Source organism: Leucoraja erinacea, chromosome 1, assembly GCF_028641065.1.
Source record: "Leucoraja erinacea ecotype New England chromosome 1, Leri_hhj_1, whole genome shotgun sequence".
NCBI lineage: Eukaryota > Metazoa > Chordata > Chondrichthyes > Rajiformes > Rajidae > Leucoraja > Leucoraja erinaceus.
Genome location: NC_073377.1, coordinates 58,763,662 through 58,788,236, shown reverse-complemented (window position 1 = coordinate 58,788,236; position 24,575 = coordinate 58,763,662). Strand labels below are relative to the sequence as shown.

The window sequence follows — 24,575 nt, the reverse complement described above, 5'->3', positions numbered from 1 at the left end:
ATTGCTGAAAGGATTCTGCCAATCAAATAGCATCTGTAGAAATAAACCAGACAGTTTTTCAGGTCACTGCTACTTCCTCAGAACTTATTTTCTGTTCAGCAATGTTATGGAATTTAGAAGTAATGATCTAAACAACTTGTAATTGGAAACCCAGCTCAGTTAAGACTAATGGTAGGGCCATCTGACAATTTAAAGATGATGTGTGGGATTGAGTATGAAAGTGGTGAGATGTAATTATGCAAGCAGTCTGCACGTGTCTATATGAACATTGGTTCAGGGTTGTTACCTCAGGAAGCAAATAAAGCAGATTTTGTCCAGATATCATCTGAAAATAATTATTTAATTTGTATTGCTGTGTTTATTTGCAACTGCAGATCTAAGCTGTTTTATTTGCATTATTAATTCAGGTGGATTTGCAGCTGAAAACAGTTATGTAATGGATCACATTACTGATGCTTCTGACATTAATTGCCCCCGCATCGACACTCAACAACTGGACAAGCAAATAAAGGCCATCATGACAGAAGTAATTCCATTTCTGAAGGTGCGATGCAGGTGTTGCTGTCAGCAGTGAAAAAGCTGATATTAATAGTTCATTTGTTTACAGACCATCAATTTTACTTTTAAGCTGTTTTCGTCAAATTAGATATTTAGATGACACCCTTAAAATTGCATATTTGGAAATGATATAACTGTAAATATCGTATTTGTTAACCAAGAGAAGTATTGATTTTATGCAAGTGGTGAATCTCTGGAATTCTCTGCCGCAGAAGGTGGTTGAGGCCAGTTCGTTGGCTATATTTAGGAGGGAGTTAGATGTGGCCCTTGTGGCTGGGGGGATCGGGGGTATGGAGAGAAGGCAGGAACAGGATACTGAGTTGGATGATCAGCCATGATCATATTGAATGGCGGTGCAGGCTTGAAGGGCCGAATGGCCTACTCCTGCACCTATTTTCTATGTTTTCTATGCAGCATAATTTCTTACAAAAGTTCATTTATTTAACCTTCATGCATGATCAAGGCTTTGTTCAAATATAGTCTATTGTGATACACTTTTGGAGAATATATGTGAGCATTTGGCACGTGCCCTCCATAATGTTTGGGACAAAGACTCATTTATTTAATTGCCTCTGTACTCCACAATTTGAGATTTGTAAGAAAAAAATCACACGTGGTTGAAGTACACATTTTATTAAAGGGGATTTTTATACATTTTGGTTTCACCATGTAGAATTTACAGCTGTGTGTATACATAGTCCTGTCCCCCCCCCCACCATTTCAGGGCACCATATGTTTGGAACACATGGCTTCACAGGCCTTTATAATTGTTCAGGAGTGTTTAAATGCCTCCTTAATGCAGGTGTAAGAGAGCTTGCAGCACCTCGTCTTTTCTCCAGTCTTTCCATCACCTTTGGAAACTTTTATTGCTGTTTATCGACATGAGGACCAAAGTTGTGCAAATGAAAGTCAAACAAGCTATTATGAGACTGAGAAACAAGAATAAAACTGTTAGAGACATCAGCCAAATCTTAGGCTTACCAAAATCAACTGTTTGGAACATCATTAAGAAGAAAGAGAGCACTGGCGAATTTATTAAAAGCAAAGGGACAGGATACTGAGTTGGAATTTATTAAAAGCAAAGGGACTGGCAGGCCAAGGAAGACCTCCACAACTGATGACAGAAGAATTCTCTCTATAATTAATAAAAAATCCCCCAACGCCTGTCAAACAGATCAGAAACACTCTTCTGGAATCGGGTGTGGATTTATCAATGACCACTGTCCGCAGAAGACTTCATGAACAGAAATACAGAGACTACACTGCAAGATGCAAACCACTGGTTAGCCGCAAAAATAGGATGGCCAGGTTACAGTTTGCTAAGAAGTACTTAGAAGAGCAACCACAGTTCTGGAAAAAGATTTTGTGGACAGATGATACGAAGATTAACTTATATCAGAGTGATGGCAAGAGCAAAGTATGGAGAAGAGAAGGAAATGCCCAAGATCCAAAACACACCACCTCATTTGTGAAACACGGTGGTGAGGATGTTATTGCCTGGGCATGTATGGCTGCTGAAGGTACTCGCTCAATTATCTTCTTTGATGATACAACTGTTGATGGTAGTAGCATAATGAATTCTGAAGTGTATAGACACATCCTATCTGCTAATTTTCAAACAAATGCCTCAAAACTCACAAGCCGGCGGTTCATTCTACAGCAAGACAATGATTCCAAACATCTGATTCCAAAACAATGATTCCAAACGGTCTGAAGAAGGGTTTCGGCCCGAAACGTTGCCTATTTCCTTCGCTCCATAGATGCTGCTGCACCCGCTGAGTTTCTCCAGCTTTTTTGTGTAACCAATGATTCCAAACATACTGCTAAAGCAAGAATGTTTGGAGCTTTTTGAAGCTAAAAAATTGTCAATTCTTGAGTGGCCAAGTCAATCACCCGATCTGAACCCAATTGAGCATGCCTTTTATAAGCTGAAGAGAAAACTGAAGGAGACTAGCCCCCAAAACAAGCATAAGCTAAAGATGGCTGCAGTACAGGCCTGACAGAGCATCACCAGAGAAGACACCCAGCAACTGGTGATGTCCATGAATCGCAGACTTCAAGCAGACGTTGCATACAAAGGATATGCAACAAAATACTAAACATGACTACTTTCATTTACATGACTTTGCTGTGCCCCAAACATTATGGTGCCCTGAAATGGGGTGACTATGTATAAACACTGCTGTCATTTCTAAAATGTATAAAAATTGCCTTTATTAAAATCTGAGGCTGTGCACTTTAATCTCATGTGATTTTTAAAAAATATTACAAATCACAAATTGTGGAGTACAGAGGCAAATAAATGATGGGTCTTTGTCCCTAACATTATGGAAGGCACTGCAGGAGGCTTGATTTTCTAATGATAGGCAAGCTACCTTAGTGTGCAGAATTGCTCCCAGAAACACACTCCTGAGAGGAGGCTGGTTGCTGGAAGTTCATTGTTCAACTCAGGAAAATAACTCAATTACCTAAATGACCAGCTAATCTCACCTGGCGCTGATTGTTGGGTAAATCCTTCTTGAATAGAAACAATTCAAAAAAATATTCCTATGGAAAATTTTATATTTCCACACAATATTTTTTCAGCTCCCACTTTCTTGCCCGCTTAATTTCCCTTTTTTTTTGTATTCTCTGTGCTCTCAGCTTAATTTCCCATCCTGACAAGTGCTACCAGAAAATAGATTATACCAGCCCCCCTCATCAATGTGTCAATATTAAAGGTTTAAGGTTAGCTGTTGCTTCAGCAGTAATCCTTATGAAGTTGTCCAGAAACAGGCTGCCTGCTTGAAAATGACCCTTTTAGCCCCACTCACAGTTTACCAATATTTCACCAATCATCTGGCCATGGAATAGTAAACCCTTTTGTTTTGGAAAGCTGTACAATGTCTTATTTACTGCCTTTTGCAAATCTAAAGGAACAACATCTACTAAGGAGTCTGAAGAAGGGTTTTGGCCCGAAACGTTGCCTATTTCCTTCGCTCCATAGACGCTGAGTTTCTTCAGCATTTTTGCCTACATCTACTAAGGTTCCGTATCCTCTCTCCTAGATCTCAAAAAAATTAGAATGACAATCATTATTTATTATTTCAAAGCCTCATGATCAGGCAAACACAACATGGTTCTTGATTCTGTGTTCTGGGGCCTTAGCTAATTGATCTGTAGTTTACTATTTTCATCAATTATTGACAGTTAGATTTTCTATCTTTTGCCATATTAAGATTGTTTGGGCATTTTTAACCCTACTCATTTCAGTTTTTACCCTGATATACTATTTACCTTAGAAGTGATTTATTACAATCACTTTTCTGGCACGTTTTTATTTCAAATTTATTGTTATTTCTTCTTCCTCTATTTTGATGTTTCCAGCTTCTGCCACCAAGGGATCCATGTTTACTTGAGCTGCACTTTCTTATTATGTACTTGTTGAAGTCCAAACTATTTTTATCTACTTATTGCTAAGTTATACTCTAGCAACTTTGTCATTTGCTAATTTTTACAACTCTTCCAGTGCTCTTGTTTAACTTTCTTAGGCCACATTAAGCACTTTAGTTCTGCCACCAAACAATGACTCTTCACTTTTATCTGGCTGTCATGCGTCTACGTAAATTGTAAACTCACTTCATTTAGATAATTCCCTTACTCTCTGTGGTTTGATTCAATTTCTTCTTTCAGAATTTGACATTTCCTTCTTTCAATTATCACTCGCAGAATGAATCATTCACATTGGAAAAACGGATTGTAATTTTTTCATAATATTAACAATATCAACAAGTTAGCAACCTGTCATAGCCTGCACTTCATCTCCAAACATTATTACTTGGAGCCAGCATTATCATGCTGCTCTCTCTTGCCTTAAATCTCTTTCTTCTTTGAATTACTCTTTTCTCAATTATCTCAGATATTCCAATAGACTGACAAAGATGCTGAAGAAACAAATATAAATTGCTTTGACGGCAGTTTCTTAATTCCTTGAAATTGAGCTGCTCCTGTGGACTTGACCATGTAACGTCTGATTCTAGAAAGTTAATTTTTGCTGGTTAAAAAGTTGACCAGAATAAACCAATGTGGTTGTGAACAGAAGTGGACAGTGCACAGTGGGACAGGAAGGGAGTACATATTTTAAGAGGAAAACTACATAAACAGCAGGTTTTTTTGTCAGCTTGGATGGGGAAAAAAGAACATCTACAAAAGGTTAATTACTTATTTTTTGCCTTCATAGGCAGAATGGAGTGATATGGAAGAAGATAATGGGTTAGAAGGGAAAAGAATGAATCGCCAGTTGCAGCTGAACTATGCATGAACCTATTTATCAAAAGTATAAAAATATGTTCTACGTTTGGTTGATTCTTTTAGGAACACATGGATGATGTGTGCTCCCTACAGTTACTGACTACTATTGGCTGCATGGTGTTGGCACTTACACAACAGAATGATGAAAGCAAGGAATTTGTCAAGTTCTTTCATAAACAGCTTGGTGCCATACTTCAGGTTTGTACTGTACTGAATTTTTTGTTTATTTTTATACATGTGTATGTTAATTGGGTGTTTGGAGAATCGTACAGCATCAAAACAGGCCCTTTGGCACAATTTCTCCATTCCAACATAGTTTTAGGTTTATTGTTATGTCACGTGTACAGTTTGTTTTGCATGCTACCCAATCAGATAATATTATACATCGTCAAACTCAAGTACAATAGGAAGAGCAAATACATAGTCCAGAATATAGTTCTCAGCAATGTAGCGCACCAGTTGCATAGGTTCCCCATCTAAGCAAGTCCCATTTGCCTGCATTTGACCATATCCTTCTAAACCTTCCCTACCCATGTATTGTACCTGCCTCAACTATGAATTGCTTCAATATGATAAGATTTAACCTATTTGAAAGGGAGGTGAAATTGGATATGTCGTGTAAGAAGATACTGCAGATGCTGGTTTAAACCGAACATAGACACTAAAAGCTGAAGTAACTCAGCGGGACAGGCAGCATCTCTGGAGAGAAGGTATGGGTGTCGTTTAACACCTGAGCAAAGAGGACTACCGAGGCATGAGGGAGGAGCTGGCAAAGATTGACAGGTTAAGAGAGTGGGCAATGATGTGGCAGATGAAATTCACTATAACAAGGTGCAGAGTCATGCATTTGGCTAATAAGAATAATGGCATAAATTATTTTCTAAATGGAGAGAGAATCCAGTGATTGATGGTGAAAGGGACTTGGGAATGTTGGTGCAGGACTCCCAAAAAGTTCATTTGCAAGTTTAATCGTGGGTAAGGAAGGCAAATTCAATGCTAGCATTTATCTCGAGGACTGGAATATAAAAACAGACTTAATGCTGAGGCTCTATAAGGCACTGGTCAGGGCGTATTTGGAGTACTGTGAGCACATTTGGGCCCCATATCTGAGGAAGGATGTGTTGAGGAGAGGGTCCAGAAGAGGTTTACGAGAATGATTCCAGGATGAATGGGGGAAGGAGTTGACTGAAAGTATTCTGTGTGATTTGGTCAAGTCTTGCCATAAATTACAATGTGAAATGAGGAAGGATATGTGATTCAAATAGATGCATTAATGCAATGCGTATGGTTAAAAAATAGGCATAATTGCTAACTAAGTAGTGTCGTTTAGAAAATCTATAGAAAAGGCAGGGAAACTTAAAAAAATGAGAATCAGCAATATTGATAAAGACTTATTTCCGCTTGTAGCAAGACAGAATTTCAATAAAGTTGATCAGGACACGTGTTTAGATGTTAATATTTCTGAGTTTTTTTATATGAGCAGGCAAACATTTTGTTATAGATGTAATAAAGATTTGTTATCCCAGTTTATATTATCCACATGATGTGATGCTGCTACTGTACTGTTATTATAAAATCAACACTTTTACTTATCAGTATTGCTATTACTATAGTGTATTTTCGTAGGTTTTATATTTTTATGGCTTTCAATAGATTTCTGGCATGTTAGAAACATAGAAAATAGGCGCAGGAGGAGGCCATTCGGCCCTTCGAGCCAGCACCGCCATTCATTGATCATGGCTGATCGTCCCCAATCAATAACCCGTGCCTGCCTTCTCCCCATATCCCTTGATTCCACTAGCCCCTAGAGCTCTATCTAACTCTCTTAAATCCATCCAGTGATTTGGCCTCCACTGCCCTCTGGCAGAGAATTCCACAAATTCACAACTCTGGGTGAAAAAGTTTCTTCTCACCTCAGTCTTAAATGGCCTCCCCTTTATTCTGAGACTGTGGCTCCTGGTTCTGGACTCACCCAACATTGGGAACATTTTTCCTGCATCTAGCTTGTCCAGTCCTTTTATAATGTTATATGTTTCTGTAAGATCCCTCCTCGTCCTTCTAAACTCCAGTGAATACAAGCCCAATATGATGATATGAGGGAAAATGGTGCACCAGCATGTAAATGTGCCAGGATTTATTAAAATGTCTGAGGCGCTGTATTAGCTCATTCCTGTGGATCCATTCTGTAATTGAAGCTTTGACTTTGTCCAAATAGGACTCTCTGGCTAAGTTTGCTGGTCGTAAACTCAAGGAATGTGGGGAGGATTTGCTGGTTGAGATTTCAGAGATCCTATTCAATGAACTTGCATTCTTTAGACTCATGCAAGACCTAGATAACAGTAGTGTGGCAGCAAAACAAAGATGCAAAAGAAGACTGAAAGAAGTGGCATCTTTTAAACATCGTTATACAACAGAGGTATGGTAATATGTTTGATACAAAGTTTTACAAATATTGTCTTAATTTGCGATTGTAAATTTTGTTGACTCTTTGGAGCAATTTTAACAAAAACAATATTTTTTGTCGACTGTCATGGTGATGCAGCAATTAATGCTGATGCCTCAATTTCTAAGCAACTGGGTGCAGCCTGACATGTGCTGACAGGTTAATTAGCTACTATAAATTACCCTATAATGAACATGAGTGGCAGAAGAATCAATGGTGAGTTGGGAAGTATAAAAATTAAAAATTATGACTGGCGGAATTGCTCTGCTAGGAGCTGGCCTAGACCTAATGGACTGATAGACTGCCTCCTGTGTCATGCTTAAATAAAAACTTCTGAATAGTAATACGATTGTAAAACAGACTGCTGTGAACTGACAACATTGGAATATTGAGGAAGTTCATTATGAGATGCAACTTCTGCAATTTCTTCAATGCTACAGTTGAATTTTCAGGATTGTTTTGTAAATGTGAGAATATATCCTGTTGCTGGAAATTACTTGCACCAAGCATGTGAAGGACAGATTAGTCAATTGGGAGTTTGATGATCAAATTATTTAATGCATTCTTGTTCTGAAATTTCTTACTAAATAGGAGAAGGCACATTTCAAAGAGGATGATTCCTCTGCAGAAGAGCTTGAAGATGAAGACAAAGTAAGTATGAATGTTTTCCAAGACAATGGGAGGTCTGGATAGATTCTGCAATTGCTCTGTTGCTCTACTATTTTATGGGTTTTTTTTAACTGAGTTTCGTTGAAATAATAAATTCATGTCAGGTCATTGCATTTTCACAAATTGCTTCGTTTACCTGTTTTTCTCCCAAGCTACCATGAAATAATACACAAAGTTTATTTTGGAAGTTTTTGCTTAAAATTATTTCTTACGTCTTTAACGTTATTCCAGGTTTATATGCTCCCAGTTTATGTTTATTTTAACCATATAACCATATAACAATTACAGCACGGAAACAGGCCATCTCGGCCTTACAAGTCCGTGCCGAACAACTTTTTTTCCCTTAGTCCCACCTGCCTGCACTCATACCATAACCCTCCATTCCCTTCTCATCCATATGCCTATCCAATTTATTTTTAAATGATACCAACGAACCTGCCTCCACCACTTCCACTGGAAGCTCATTCCACACCGCTACCACTCTCTGAGTAAAGAAGTTCCCCCTCATGTTACCCCTAAACTTCTGTCCCTTAATTCTGAAGTCATGTCCTCTTGTTTGAATCTTCCCTATTCTCAAAGGGAAAAGCTTGTCCACATCAACTCTGTCTATCCCTCTCATCATTTTAAAGACCTCTATCGTCCCCCCTTAACCTTCTGCGCTCCAGAGAATAAAGACCTAACTTATTTAAACTATCTCTGTAACTTAGTTGTTGAAACCCAGGCAACATTCTAGTAAATCTCCTCTGTACTCTCTCTATTTTGTTGACATCCTTCCTATAATTGGGCGACCAAAATTGTACACCATACTCCAGATTTGGTCTCACCAATGCCTTGTACAATTTTAACATTACATGCCAACTTCTATACTCAATGCTCTGATTTATAAAGGCTAGCATACCAAAAGCTTTCTTTCCACCCTATCTATATGAGATTCCACCTTCAAGGAACTATGCACGGTTATTCCCAGATCCCTCTGTTCAACTGTATTCTTCAATGCCCTACCATTTACCATGTACGTCCTATTTTGATTTGTCCTGCCAAGGTGTAGCACCTCACATTTATCAGCATTAAACTCCATCTGCCATCTTTCAGCCCATTTTTCCAAATGGTCTAAATCACTCATTTTGTTCTAATTATTTTTATTTTGTAGGATAAGGATGAAAGTGAGATTGCTATTGCAGATAATCTCAAAGCAAATGAATCTGTTGAAGCCGAGAAGTTAATGAAAAGTGGATTGTCGGACAGAGAGGATGATGATGCTGAAAGTGAACTCATGACTGCTAAATGCGTCTCCATCAGTAAGAAATTTTGTGGCTGGGCTTATGGAATTTTAAAACATTTTTTGTATGATTTGCATAACATTGAAATATTAAATTCTTTGTATGAGAAATCTATGTGTTATTCTACAGATGCCTTAGAAATTTGTGCTTTGTGTACAAATGATATTTCCCCCTTCCAATTGAAATTTAATCTATCAAAGAATTGAAATAAAAAATTCTGTGATTGAGTCAAACAGCACAAAAACAGATCCTTTGGGACAACATTTGTGAAAGGGAGATCTTGCCTGACAAACCTGTTGGAATTATTTGAGGAAGTAAATAGCATGATAGAGAAACAATAGTCAGAGGATGTGGTTTACCAGGATTTTCAGGTGGCCTTGGATAAGGTACCGCACGTGAGGCTGCTAAAAAAGATGAGAGGTCATGGTATCAGGGGGAAGATACCAACATTGATAGCAGGTTGGTTGGATGGCAGACGGCAAAGTGGCAATAAAGTGGGCTTTTTATGGTTGGCTGCCAGTGACTAGCGGTGTTCCGCAGGGGTCATTGCTGGGGTCGCCACTCTTAACACTGTTGTCCACTTAACATCCTTATCATTTGGATGAGGGGATTGAAGGCTCTGTGGTCAAGTTTGAAGATGATACGAAGGTGGGTAGGGGGCCAGGTTGTCTAGAGAAAACAGGGACACTGCATAAGGACTTAGACAGATTGGGAGATTGGGCAAATAAGTGGCAGATGGAATACAGTGTAGCAAAGTGTGGAGTAATGCATTTTGGTAGTAGGAATAAGCGTATAAACTATTTTCTAAATGGAAAGAGAATTCAGAAACCAAAGGAGAGCACCCGTAGTCAGGATCGAACCCGGATCTCTGGCGCTGTGTCACCGTTCTGCCCTATTTGGAGTTTTTGATTCATTGAAAGATACACCATGGAAACTGGCCCTTCGGCCCATCAAGTCTATGCCGATCATGAATCACCCATTCACACTAATTCTGTGCTATCCCACTTTCACATTCACTCTCTGCACACAAGGGGCAGTTAACCTCCAAACTTGCATGTCTTTGGGATGTGGGAGGAAACTGGAGCACCTGGAGGAAACCTATGTAGTCAGGGAGAACATGCAAACTCCACACAGACAACACCCAAGGGCAGGGTGGAACCCAGTTCTCTGGCACAGTGAGGCAGCAGCTCTACCAGCTGCACCACTGCCGCCCAATTCAACAAAAATTACATCCTTGAATAGAACCCAAAAAAGTCTGAATCTGATTGACTAAGCTTCAAAACTTGCATGGCTCTGGCCATGATTAATAAATGACAAAGTAAAAAAATTATCAAATGTGTTTTCAATTTAAAAAGACAAATGACAATATTCTTGTTTATTGGAACCATTAGGTCTTTCAAAAGCTGAAACTCAAGCATTAACAAATTATGGAAGTGGCGAGGATGAGAATGAAGATGAAATAGAGGACTTTGATGCCTGCAATATTGATGTGCAGACATCTCTGCAGGCTAATATTGAAATTGCAGATGAAAATGATCATGAACAGGTAATATTTGAGATGATGACCAGTGTTGGCTGGTTTATGCAGTTCTGAGGTGCTTTTAAAATGTCTACTTTGACAACAACTGCTGAGGTTTAGTGATTTTCATGTGGGACGATGTCCCTAGACAATTTTAATTTGTTAATATGAAATGGAATTGAATCACTTATTTTCCATGTTGGTTCAGAGTTACAGTACATTATCATATAGCATTCAAGGCAATTTGTTTGGCCTCTTTATTTTAAACTTTGACTTTATTTGTCTGTAGCATGTTAATATTATGCATGTTAGCCTGTTAATATAACTTAATTCCATTGCGGTCATGTTCGTAATTTTAATTGACAGCCCTATTTGAAATGTTGACTATTAGAGCTTTAATAGACAAGAGGTGCAGGAGTAGGCCATTTGGCCTTCGAGCCAGCACCGCCATTCACTGTGATCATGGCTGATCATCCACAATCAGTACCCCGTTCCTGCCTTCTCCTCATATTCCTTAACTCTGCTATCTTTAAGAGCTCTATCTAACTCTCAAAAGCAAGAATGTCCTTCCTCAAATTTGGAGACCAAAACAGCACACAATACTCCAGGTGGTCTCACTAGGGCCCCGCACAACTGTAGAAGGACCTCTTTGCTCCTACACTCAACTCCTCTTGTTATGAAGACCAACATGCCATTAGCTTGCTTCACTGCCTACTGGACCTGCATGCTTACTTTCAATGACTAATGAACAAGAACACCCAGATCATGTTGTACTTCCCCTTTTCCTGATTTATCAATGTCATCCTGTGGATAAAGGTATTGTATTATTATTAATTAGGGTCCACATAATTTGATCTTGGGCCGCATGGGTCCTTTTTTCCAAATAAAGTTTAACATCTTTTTATACTGTTCTTTGTTACATTTTCTTTTTGTTGGGTGCATTGCCAGGTTATGTTTTATGGCTGCTCAATTTTTCAAACTTTCATCCCATTTAATGCCAAAGTTTTGCTTTATGTAATTGCTCTTTTTCCTGGACTGCAGCTTTTATGCACCAACTTTGTTGCAAACCGTTGAGAAATGTTATGTCACAAGCAACCTCCTCCCATCATACTGTCTGTTGCCAAGATGGAACATCTGTATTCAAAAGCTCATGTTTTCCGTCATTGAGTTTTGCCTTAAAACCAATTATATCTGTGTCAGTGTTCTATCTTCACTGAAAATAAAAGTAATGTAAAAATATATTACTGGTCAAGAAAGGAGAGAAAATAAATAGCTCATTGAGATTTAGTTTTGGAGATTGTTGAAGACATTGTCAGTATGTAGGCTCATGAAGCTGTTTCCTTGGGCTGAAGATTCTGAATAAAATATTAACCTTCTAAAATTGAATAGTAAACAATTGTTTATGCATGGGATTGTAAAATAGCAAGGTTATTCTTTATTTTAAATGTCTTTACTCAATGTCTTGTCATTGAGAGAAGCAGAATGTGGCAGCAACAGAATTGAAGAGTAAGGAGTTTGGGAAGGAAAATGAATGAAGTACTGGATCGCCATGATCTTATGGAATAGCAGAGCAGGCTGAAGGGCCAGACTACTCTCTGCCACTAAGTTCGAAAATTCTGCATTGTGCTTATTATCAAACAGAACTTTTCTCTTTATAGGATCTTCTTACCAAAACCAGCCAGGGTGATGTGGTTAATCAAATCGAGGACACAGTCGCCACAGGTAGAATAAGCTTTGATATGATTTTTATTTAAAAATCAACAAACAGTGAAATTTGACCATATTGTATTTATCTTAATATTGGATTAGGTAGCTAAATCAATTCGCATTTTATATTTATTTTGTAGGTGAAAATGAATGCGGCAAAACTGCAAATCTTCCTTTTAAATCTTCGGCAGTATCAAATCAAATATTCAGCGAAGACACCAAGAGTTCAAAGCTGCCCTTACCTTTAAGTGAATATGCTCCAGGAACATCGATGCAGATGGAATTAGAAAATGACCTGGAAGGATCACCGGACAGTTCATTGGCTGCCAGCCCTGACACAGAGTCTCCTGTATTAGTTAATGATTATGTAAGCAGATCAAAGTATATTCTTTGCATCTCCATTGGCCATAAGTACTGCTTACTGATTTGTTCATTCATTCCCAAATATGTTTGCTATTTTAACTGCAAAATCTGTCAGAGATATCTGGAAAAGTAAAATTGTGCAATTTATTTCCTTTTTTACTAACAGGAGGCTGGATCTGGCAATCTGAGTCAAAAATCAGATGAAGATGACTTTGTTAAAGTAGAAAACCTGCCTCCAAGACTCGCTGTGCTTTCTGAGGTAAACTACTGGGTGTTTATGGCATAGAAACAGATCATTCACTGTAACAGGTTCAATTGCTATTTATGTCCTAAATAAAGTCATCTCCTCCTGCCCTGTTGGCATATTCTATTGTGCTTTTCGAACAGCTTCAATACATTTGTACTAATTGCCCCAACTGCACCTCGATTGAATTCACATTCTAATAATTCTGAGAAAAGTACGTTTCTTTGAATTTCTTTTTGCGTTTATTCGTGTCTATCTTGCCTTTGAGGTCATAATTCTTGTCTCTTACACGTGGAAACATAACATCTACCCGAGCAAACTCTTGTAATATTTAAGCCTGAAGAAGGGTCTCGACCCGAAACATTGCCTATTTCCTTCGCTCCATAGATGCTGTCTCACCTGCTGAGTTTCTCCAGCATTTATGTCTACATTAGATAAGCCTCAGTATTTTTTCTAGAGAAATGGTCTTCTCTTGTTTTATCCAGGAGATTATATTTATCAGGAAAGAATTTTGAATGTTTTTGTGTGAATTGTTTCTTAAAATGGAGGGGGCAAACTTCCAAGGTAGTCTAACTATGATTTTGTACTAGTGATTACGGTTTCTGCTCTTCAGTTCTTATCTGTCAAGAAATTTAACTTGTAGTTTGCTTTTTTAATTTTCTGATTAACCTGTGTTGCTGTTTTTATATTTGTGCATCTGTTTGCTTATAGTTGTGTACTTAATTTGGAAGGAAAAAAATAGAGGCAAAATAGAGGAACATGTTTCCTGCCTCTAGCAATACTCCAGGTGTGGTCTCACTAGGGCCCTGTACAACTGTAGAATGACCTCTTTGCTCCTATACTCAACTCTTGTTATGAAGGCCAACATGCCATTAGCTTTCTTCATTGCCTGCTGTACCTGCATGCTTACTTTCAGTGACTGATAAACAAGGACCCCCAAATCTCTTTGTACTTCCCCTTTTCACAACTTGACACCATTAAGATATTAATCTGCCTTCCTGTTTTTACCACCAAAGTGGATAACCTCACATTTATCCACATTAAATTTCATCCACCACGCATCCGCTCACTCACCCAACCTGTTCAGGTTACCCTGCATCCTCATAGCATCCTCTTCATAGTTCACACTGCCACTCAGCTTTGTGTATTCTGCAAATTTGCTAATGTTACTTTGAATCCCTTCAAATCTAAATCATTGATGTATATTGTAAATAGCTGTGGTCCCAGCACCGAGCCTTGTGGTACCCCACTAGTCACTGCCTGCCATTCTGAAAGGGACCCGTTAATCCCTACTAATCTGCCAACCAATTTTCTATCCATGTCAGTATCTTACCCCCAATACCATGTGCTCTAATTTTGCCCACTAATCTCCTATGTGGGACCATATCAAATGCTTTCTGAAAGTCCAGGTACACTACATCCACTGGCTCTCCCTTGTCCATTTTCCTCTTAAAAAAATTCTAGAAGATTAGTCAAGCATGATTTCCCCCTCGTAAATCCATGCTGACTCGGACCAATTCTGTTACTGCTATCCAAATGTGCCGTTATTTCATCTTTTATAATTGACTCCAGCATATTCCCCACCACCAATGTCAGGCTAACTGGTCCATGATTCCCTGTTTTCTCGCTCCCGTCTTTCTTAAAAAGTGGGACAACATTAGCTACCCACAGGAACTGATCCTGAATCTATAGAACATCGGAAAATGATCACCAATGCATTCATGATTTCTAGAGATACTCCCTTAACTACCCTGAGATGCAGACCATCAGGCCCTGGGGATTTATCAGCCTTCAGTCCCATCAGTCTACCCAACACCTTTTCTGTCTAATGTGAATTTCCTTCAGTTCCTCCGACACACTAGATCCTATGGCCACTAGCATATCAGGGAAATTGTTTGCGTCTTAGTGAAGATGGATCCAAAGTACCTGTTCAACTCTTCTGCCATTTCCTTGTTCCCCATAATAAATTCACCTATTTCAGTCTTCAAGGGTCGAACTTTGGTCTGGACTAATTTTTTCCTCTTCACATACCTAAAGAAGCTTTTACTAACCTCGTTTATACTCTTAGCTAGCTTACCTTTGTACCTCATCTTTTCTCCCCGTATTGCCTTTTTAGTTATCTTCTGTTGCTCTTTAAAAGTTTCCCAATCCTCTGGCTTCCTGCTTATCTTTGCCATGTTATACTTCTCTTTTATTTTTACACTCCTCGACTTCCTTTGCCAACCACAGTTGCTCCTTACTCCCGTTCGAATCTTTCTTCCTCTTTGGAATGAACTGATCCTGCACCTTCTGTATTATTCCGAGAACTACCTGCCATTGTTGTTCCACTGTCATCCCTGCTAGGGTATCTTACTGTCAACTGTGACCAGCTCCTCCCTCATGGCACCATAGTTCCCTTTATTCAAATGTAATACTGACAATTCTGATTTTCCCTTCACCCTCTCACATTGTAGATTAAAAATGATCATATTATGGTCACTATCTCCTAATAGCTCCTTTACCTCGAGTTCCCTTATCAAATCCGGTTCATTACACAACACTAAATCCAGAATTGCTTTTTTCCTGGTAGGCTCCAGTACAAGCTGCTGCAAGAATTAATCACGGAGGCACTCCACAAACTCCCTTTCTTGGGGTCCAGCACCAACCTGATTTTCCCAGTCAACCTGCATGTTGAAATCTCCCATAACAACCGTAGCATTACCTTTGCGACATGCCAATTTTAACCCGATTCAACTTGCACCCTATACCCAGGCTAATGTTTTGGGGGCCTGTAGATAACTCCAAATAGGGTTGTTTTACCCTTACAATTCCTCAGTTTTATCCATACTGACTCTACATCTCCTGGCTCTGTCACCCCTCGCAAGGGACTGAATTTCATTCCTCACCAACAGAGCTACCCCATCCCCTCTGCCCACCTGTCTGTCTTTTCGATAGGATGTATACCCTTCATTATTATTCAGCTCCAAGCTCTGGTCCTCTTGCAGCCGTGTCTCTGTAATTCCCACAACATCATACTTGCCAATTTCTAACTGAGCCTCAAGCTCATCTACTTTATTTCTTATACTTCGTGCATTCATATATAATACTTTTAATCCATTACCCCCTTCACCCTTCACATCGATTCCAATTTCACTTGGCCATACTCTCCTATCCCTTCCTGAGCTTTCTGCCCTGTTAATTCTGGTGTATTTCTTAACTTTTCTTTTACTTTCTTTCCCTTTAACTCCATCCATATATCTCCAGTTTGTCTCCTCCCATAAAATACTCCTCTGCATGCGTTTGGAGTAGATTGGTGCTTGTTAGTTGTCACTGACTCGGTGGGATGAATTACTTGATTTAAAGGATTTGTTTCTATGCTATATTACTCTGACACTATTTATCACATCACATGTCCATAAGTTAGCCTCAGTCCAATTATGGAAAATTTACAATTTTCTCAATATGTACTCATTTACAGACATTCCATTCAGATAAGAAAATGGCAATAATTCACAATAATCTTTTTGTCCAATCTGCGCAGGTTGAATTGATGAAGAGAATTTCTGAAGAGGAACAAAATAATAATTTAACCAGCATGCTGCTAGACGAAGATGGAGCAAAAGAGCTTGCTGGCAGCGTAGACACTCTAAAAGAGCCAGGTATGTGTGAGATTATAGCTGACTTGCAGTTTTCTGGCATTTTGTTGGTTAATCATCTGTTGTATTCCAGATGTTTTATCTGTTTGATTTGCATTCCTGTTTAATTTATTATACAACTTGTAAAGAAGAGGAGTAGCAATTACAAAATATGAGGGCAGATTTTATAGAATGTAATATGTAGAATAAATCAGGGTTAGATGATTTTAAAAGATCTCAATGGTTAAAATCAACTTTTAGAAAACTTCTCTCTGTCCTCAATTTAATTCTAGAAATTATATTTTTTCTATTCACTACGGTTAAAAAGTAGTGTTTCCAGTTTTTTACTCTGCTTTTTGCACAGACGCTACATTTTAAAGAATATGATTGGAGCATAGCCAATGTTGCTTGTGTAAGGAGAGATGACCCAGATGAGCCTCATCAGTAGTAGGAAAGCTCTTGGAGAGGATTTTTTAGAATAGGATTTACTCGCATTTGTGAAATAATGGGATACTTGGGGACAGTCAGCTATTGTTCACAATGAGGATGGGTCAGTGGTTGTGGTCTACATGGATTTTAGTCAGGCCTGCTACGAGGGACTTTATCAATTGCCTATCTAGAAGATTAAGCCACAGTGCTGGAGTAACACAGCAGATCAGGCAGCATCTTTGCAGAACATGGACATGTTATCCATGTTCTACAGAGATGTCACCTGACCTACTGAGTTACTTGAGCATTCTAATCCTTTTTTCGTAAATCAGCATCTGCAGTTCCTTGTTTCTATGGAAGATGACGATGCAGGTGATCCACAGCGGCTAGGTAGTTTGGATTCAGATCTGGCATGTGCGTGCGTGCGTATTTTTATATGTATGCGTGTGTGTTTATTTATATATGTATATTTATTTATATATATGTGTGTGTTTATTTATATATGTATATTTTGTGTATTTATATGTATATTTGTGAATTTATATGTATATTTGTGTATTATATGTATACATATTTATATGTATATTTATTTATTTGTATGTATATTTATATGTATACATATTTATTTATATGTATGTATATATCTATGTATATTTGTGTGTGTGTGTATTTATATATATCAACGGTTATAAATATAAATGGGTTGGTGAACAAGGATGGCTGTTAAAGGACATGGCGAGATATTGATCAGTTACAGATAAGGGAAGATAAATAACAGGTAAGGTTTAATCCTAGCAAGTGTGAGGTATTGTCCTTTGAAAGGTTAAATGTAAGGGGAAAGTTTGCAGTTAATAGGAAGACCCATAACATCATTGATGTAGAGAGGGATTCATAGCTCCCTGAAAGTGGCAGCTGAGGTGGATAGACTGGTAAAGAAGCAATATGGTATGCTTTGCTTTATTGGTCATAGCATAGAGTATCTGAGTAGGAAAGTTATGTTGCAGCTGTAAAACTTTGGTTAAACTGCATTTCGTACCTCAACTTTTCTCCCCGTATTTTTAGTTATCTTCTGGTGCTCCTTAAACTTTACCCAATCCTCAGGCTTCCCGTTCATCTTTGCTATGTTGTACTTCTTCTCTTTTATTTTTATACTGTCCCTGACTTCCCTTGTCAGCCACGGTCGTCCCTTACTCCCTTTGGCATCTTTCTTCCTCTTTGGAATGAACTAATCCTGGACCTTCTGTATTATTCCCAGAAATACCTGCCATTGTTGTTCCATTGTCATCCTTGCCAGGATATCTTTCCAGTCAACCTTGGCCAGCTCCTCCCTCATGACTCCATAGCCTCCTTTGTTCAACTGTAATACTGACACCTCCGATTTACCCTTCTCCCTCTCAAATTGTAGATTAAAACATCGTATTATGGTCACTACCTCCTAATGGCTCATTAACCAAATTCCCTTACCAAATCCGGTTCATTACACAACACTAAATCCAGAATTGCCTTCTCCCTGGTAGACTTCAGTACAAGCTGTTCTAAGATGCTATCACGGAGGCACTCCACAAACTCCCTTTCTTGGGGTCCAGTACCAACCTGATTTTCCCAGTCTACCTGCATGTTGAAATCTCCCATAACAACCGTAGCATTCCCTTTACGACATGCCAATTTTAACTCTTGGTTCAACTTGCACCCTATATCCAGGCTACTGTTTGGGGGCCTGTAGATAAGTCCCATTAGGGTATTTTCACCCTTACAATTCCTTAGTTCTATCCATACTGATTCCACATCTCCTGTTTAAATGCAAGGGATTGAATTTCATTCCTCACATACAGAGCAGCCCCACCCCCTCTGCCCACCTGTCTGTCTTTTCGATAAGATGTATACCCTTGAATATTCAGTGTCCAGCCCTGGGCCCTCTTGCCGCCATGTCTCTGTAATTCCCACAACATCATATCTGCCAATTTCTAACTGAGCCTCAAACTCGTCCACTTTATTTCTTATACTTCGCGCATTCATATATATCACTTTGACTTTGGTATTCACCTCCCTCTCACTCCGGTCCCTATTGGCACTGACCTTACACTCTTATCCCCTCTCGAACTTTCCTTCCCATTAATTTGGGAGTCTTTTGAAACTTTTCCTGTACTCACTTCCCCAGGGAGGCAACAGACCATCCTCGATTCTCGCCTGCCGCCACAGAATCTCCAGTCCGCACCTCGGACAATGGCGTCACCCACCACTATAGCTCTGCCCGACATTGGTATCGCCAGTCGAGTCTCATCGCTAGGATTGGAGCCACCGCATGGACTGGAAGCGTCCACTGCCCCGACAGCTCCCAAGAGGGCATACCTGTTTTCATTAGACACAGCCGCCTGGGTCCCCTGCACTCCACGTTTACTCCACTTTCTCTTAGTCACCCACCTTGGTTCTTCCTGTATCCTTGGCGACACAACCTCACTGTAGGCCCTGTCCAGGAAACTCGTTTTCCCGGATGATCCTGAGGTCATCAAGTTGCTTCACCAGTGCCCCAACACAGTCTTTCAGGAGCTGAACTTGGACGCACTTACCACATTTGTAGCAGCCAGAGGCACCTCCCACATCCTGCAAGCATCACACTGAATCATCTTACCCGTCATGTGTTCACCGCGTCCCGTCCTCACCAACTTTTGGCATAGTCTCCTCTCCTCAGCCTCCTCGCCCAAGACTCTCGAGCAAAAGACTTGCATTTTTCTCACAAGGCACTTCTTGAGCCAAAGACTCGCGCTTCCCTCACATGGCCGCTTCCCACACGAGACCGCTTCCCGACTGGCCGCTCCCTTAGAGCAACCTTGCTTATATTGGCTGATAAAATGCCTAATTCGCCAATTTCCGAATCACATTTCTCAGTTTTAAACTGTCTTTCCCTCTGACTTTCCCACTTTCAAGCCAATAGTCTCTTCTCTCTACTTCTGCTTGCTGCTTCTCCGAGCTCCATGTAAGGACTGGGCTGCAATGAGTCGAGTCGTACACACGTCAAGATACAACATATTTATTAAAGTCCACTTACAGCATTGGTCTGCAGGACATTACAGCAACTAGCAGCTTTGTGTGCTCTGAATTGTAGTGGTGCCAGGCTGCTTAGGCAATCATTGGGAACATTCGATACCTTCATTACTGAGAACTGGTCCTGTTTAGAGGGCTGTTGTTCGCTGGTTTTGCGTGGGTCCCTTGATAGCTGTGTCTTGAGATCCCTGGTGTTGATGCAGATATTGATTTCCTCCTTGTTTTTCTTCGTTGCAACCACCATGGTGGAAACCCAGTCAGATGGGTCAGTAACTTCAGCAATGACACCCAGGGAGACCATCCGCTTGAACTCATTGTGTACTCTGTCACGCATGGCATAAAGAACACGATGTGGTGCTCGAACCACTGGAGTGACTTTGGGATCAAAGGCGATGTTGTACTTGAGGGGCAGCTTGCCAAGCTCATCATTAAACAGTTCTCTATATTGAGAGAGTATTTGATGAGTGGAGCCCTCAGCGAGAAAGAGTTGATGGACAGTGCGACCAAAGTAGACTAGGCCTAGATCGTGGCATGCATTGATACCAAGCAGAGTTTCAGAATCCCCCTTGATGATATAAAACTTTAGGGTATAAGACTGCGAGTCTATGATGCAGTTTAAATCAGTTTGTACAAGTGGGTGTAGAACATCACCCCCGTAGGCCCAAAGCGTGGCCGAGGCCTTTTCAACATGTTCAGCATTACGTTTTTTTTTTTTTTAACTCAGATAACAAGATGACATTGCAATTCGTGCCGTATCAATCTTTGCGATCACAGGCTTGATATTCACAAACATGGTTACCTCAGGGTCAAGTTGCTCGTTAGAGGAAGGGAGGAGAGAGTGGATGGCTGAACTCTTATCTTCATTTTCCGTAACTAGCAGCTACTCAGACTGAATTACGTAAGCAAGATCTTGGTAATATAAATCGCATATTAGGTGGAGCAACTACTAACAAGCACTACAATTGGTTAGTAGGAAATAACCAATTTACATGGGTTAGGATTTGCTTTTGACTCTTTTTAAACTGTCTTTCCCTCTGACTCGCCTTCTTTCCCACGGACTTTCAAGCCAATAGTATCCTCTCTTTGCTTCTGCTTGCTGTTTCTCCGAGCTCCACGTAAGGACTGAGCTAGGACTGACTTTTGCGCTCTTTTTAAACTGTCTTTCCCTCTGACTAATCTTCTTTCCCCTGACTCTGCTATCTTAATAGCTCTATCTAACTCTATCTTGAAAGCATCCAGAGAACCGGCCACTACCGCCTTCTGATGCAGAAAAATTCCACACTCACAACTCTCTGTGTGAAAAGGTTTTTCCTCATCTTCATTCTAAATGGCTTGTCCCTTATTCTTAAACTGTGGCCTCTGGTTCTGGACTCCCCCAACATCGGGAACATATTTCCTGCCTCTAGCGTGTCCAAACCCTTAATAATCTTATATGCTTCAATACGATCCCCTCTCAACATTCTAAATTCCAGAGTATACAAGCCCAGCTGCTCCATTCTATCAACAAATGACAGTCCCGCCATCCCGAGAACTAACCTTGTGAACCTACGCTGCACTCCCTCAATAGCAAGAATGTCCTTCCTCAAATTAGGGGACCAAAACTGCACACAATACTCCAGGTGTGGTCTCACTAGTGCCCTGTACAACTGCAGAAGGACTTCTTTCCTCCTATACTCAACTCCTCTTGTTATGAAGGCCATCATACCATTTGCTTTCTTCACTGCCTGCTGTACCTGCATGCTTACTTTCAGTGACTGATGAACAAGGACCCCCAGTTCCTGTTGTACAGAAGTATATAAAATTATGAGAGGCATTGATCGAGTAAACAGTCGGAACATGTCTTTCTGGGTGGAAATGTCAAAGGCTCAAGGGCATAGCTTTAAGATTAGAGAGCGAAAGTTCAAAGGAGATGTGAGGGCTAAGTTTTTACACAAAGAGTGATCGATGCTTGGAATGGGCAGGTGTGGTGGAAGAAGCTGATATAATAGTAGTGTGGAAGAAGCCATTGGAAAGGGATATAGATCCATAGGAAATGGACGAATATGGATCACGTGCAGGCAGAGGAGATTAGTTTAACTTGGCATTGTGATCGGGACAGACATGAGCCCCAAAGGCCTTATTTCTGTGTCGTATTGTTCAATGTTCTTGAAACTAGAAACAGAATTCAGACTTTAGAGATGCAGGGTGGAAACAGCCTCTTCGGCCCACACCGTCAGCACTGACCAGGGATACCTAACGCCATCCTAAGGATAATTTTACAATTTTTACGGAAGTCAATTAACCTACAAACCAGTGTGTCTTTGGGGATGTGGAAGGAAACTGGAGTACCTGGAGAAAATCCAGGCGATCACAGGAAGAATGTACAAAGTCTGTAGAGACAGTATCTCTGGTAAGGATCGAATCCCAGTCTCTGGCGCTGTAAGGCAACAACGCTACCGCTGCGCCACTGTGCTGTCCTGAACTGACTACATAATTCTAGAGGAGTGGAATATTGGAGTCCAGGAGTAATATTTTCTGGTTACTCTCCTCAATTTCATTGCAACAAAATGCAAGTTAAAATATATTTTCATGTATTAAAATGTAAATATGTTCTTTGTTTTAGTGACATTCTAGTTTTGTCCTGAACATGCTTACCGCTGTTCACTGCAGCTACATAGTTCGCACAATATGTCAGGATTGTCCTTCAGCTTTATTTTATACCAACATCATACATCTGCACTTGCATCAGAAGTCTTTAGTGGCTGGTGGTGAGGAAAATTCTTAAACTGAATTCGAAAATTAAATAGGATGTGCGTTTTGCTCCCTATTTATTATGTGTACAATGTCACTAATTTTAACTTGTTTTCCTCCTTTCTTATAGAAAATGGCGGAGCTCGAAGTGCATGACTGACGACTTACTGATGTTCATCATGATCTTGTTTTTGTTTGGAATAAGTTAATGAAATTTGATTCTTGTTGAATGCTGAAATTGTTGTTTGTTTTCATTTGGTCTTTCAGTAGAAATATTGTCCATTTTAAATTGGTCAGTCTAACCAGGCTCTCTTGGTCTACATTTAGTATAAGTTGCAACACATCTCAGTAACTTAAATAATTTTATCTCTGAATCGGCTGTACTCTAATTTTTCAATTTGTAATAACAAGACCGTGTAATTCTCTTTTATACTGAAATATATCCACTTTTATAATGAGAGGCTTTGATTCCAGCACTACTATATTTTGTCACCAACAAGTGCATCACTACCTTCTAAGACTTATTATGATTTACCTAAACTGTAATTCTGTTTAACCTATCATCGTACTATATCAACTATCAGCCTATTTAAAATAAAGTTTAAATGTGCTTGTTCAAGGTGGAGCATTTTTTGTGACTACTGTATGTGCAAATTGTATTGATTTGGACAACCAGTACAGATTGCAGTAATTGTTATTTTCTGATTTGAGGTCCAATTCAAAGTGAACACAAAATACTGAATGGACAATGAAAGTGATATTTTAAATTCACCGATTTATCTATTGTAGCTAAACTCCCTCAGGTGAGACTATGCTACTGTTTGTCCACCATTTTTGCCTGTAAATTTGATTTGTCATTGGAAAGTAGTTTACATAAGTTGCTTGTGACAATACATTTGTGAATTAGAAAGCCACGGAGCTTACATATGTTGTAGATAAAAATTCCTTCTGACTTGGACACTGAATTACTGATTTTAGACATATGGTTTGTTTTCTGCTTTCATATTCAAGCATAGAAATGAATTATGTACAGGCATAGGGATTGGTATTAAATGGAACTACAAACACTGATTTACTGTTATTGTACTTTAATTTTTTTGAAATGTTCACCCTGTCTGAATTTAAGCCTACCCAGAACATCAATGCCAAAAGTTTCCTTCCACAGCTGGGTGTTAGTGCTACAGTTACCTAGTTGCTATCATTGGAAAACCAAAGTTTAGATGGTATTTCAAGCAGTTTTGTATTATTTCATTGTAAGTTGCATGTAAACAAAATTCACTTCACACTTCCATATACCATTAAGGTTCATAACTAACAAAAATGCATTTGATATATTGGCATTGCTGATGAATGCTTTCTCAGTTGTCATTAAAGAAGCTCAAGCCTTGATAACATGCACCCTTCTACGATGTTTTTATCTCAGAAGTTGGCATAAAATATGAATTAGTTTGTGTTTAAAGCATTGTGTACGTAATCTTACCAAGTGTTTTGGGCGGTGTATCGTTAATATAATCTAAATAAGTGTAATTGTTTGCTTGGGTACACTGGAAAAACAATATAACTGAAAATAATTGCAGTTTCTTAAAGACAAAATTAAATTATTTCACAATCCTTTGTTCTTTGAAATTTTGTAAAAAAAATTGCTATATGACAATGACAAACAAAATGTCTACAGCATGCAGAACTA

The 24,575-nt window shown here is 39.4% G+C and overlaps 1 protein-coding gene across 1 annotated transcript in view; it reads left to right on the top strand.

Moving 5' to 3' along the window:
• pcm1 (pericentriolar material 1) overlaps positions 1 to 23,959 on the top strand; it is a 97,258-nt gene extending 73,299 nt beyond the window's left edge. The window contains 11 exon segments of the mRNA XM_055635315.1: positions 408 to 544; positions 4,912 to 5,046; positions 7,064 to 7,264; positions 7,883 to 7,942; positions 9,111 to 9,258; positions 10,632 to 10,786; positions 12,418 to 12,481; positions 12,607 to 12,833; positions 12,996 to 13,088; positions 16,594 to 16,711; positions 23,019 to 23,959. Of these exon segments, the coding sequence (XP_055491290.1) occupies positions 408 to 544; positions 4,912 to 5,046; positions 7,064 to 7,264; positions 7,883 to 7,942; positions 9,111 to 9,258; positions 10,632 to 10,786; positions 12,418 to 12,481; positions 12,607 to 12,833; positions 12,996 to 13,088; positions 16,594 to 16,711; positions 23,019 to 23,044 (1,364 nt within the window). The 3' untranslated portion in view covers positions 23,045 to 23,959.
• Positions 23,960 to 24,575: the final 616 nt, after the last annotated feature.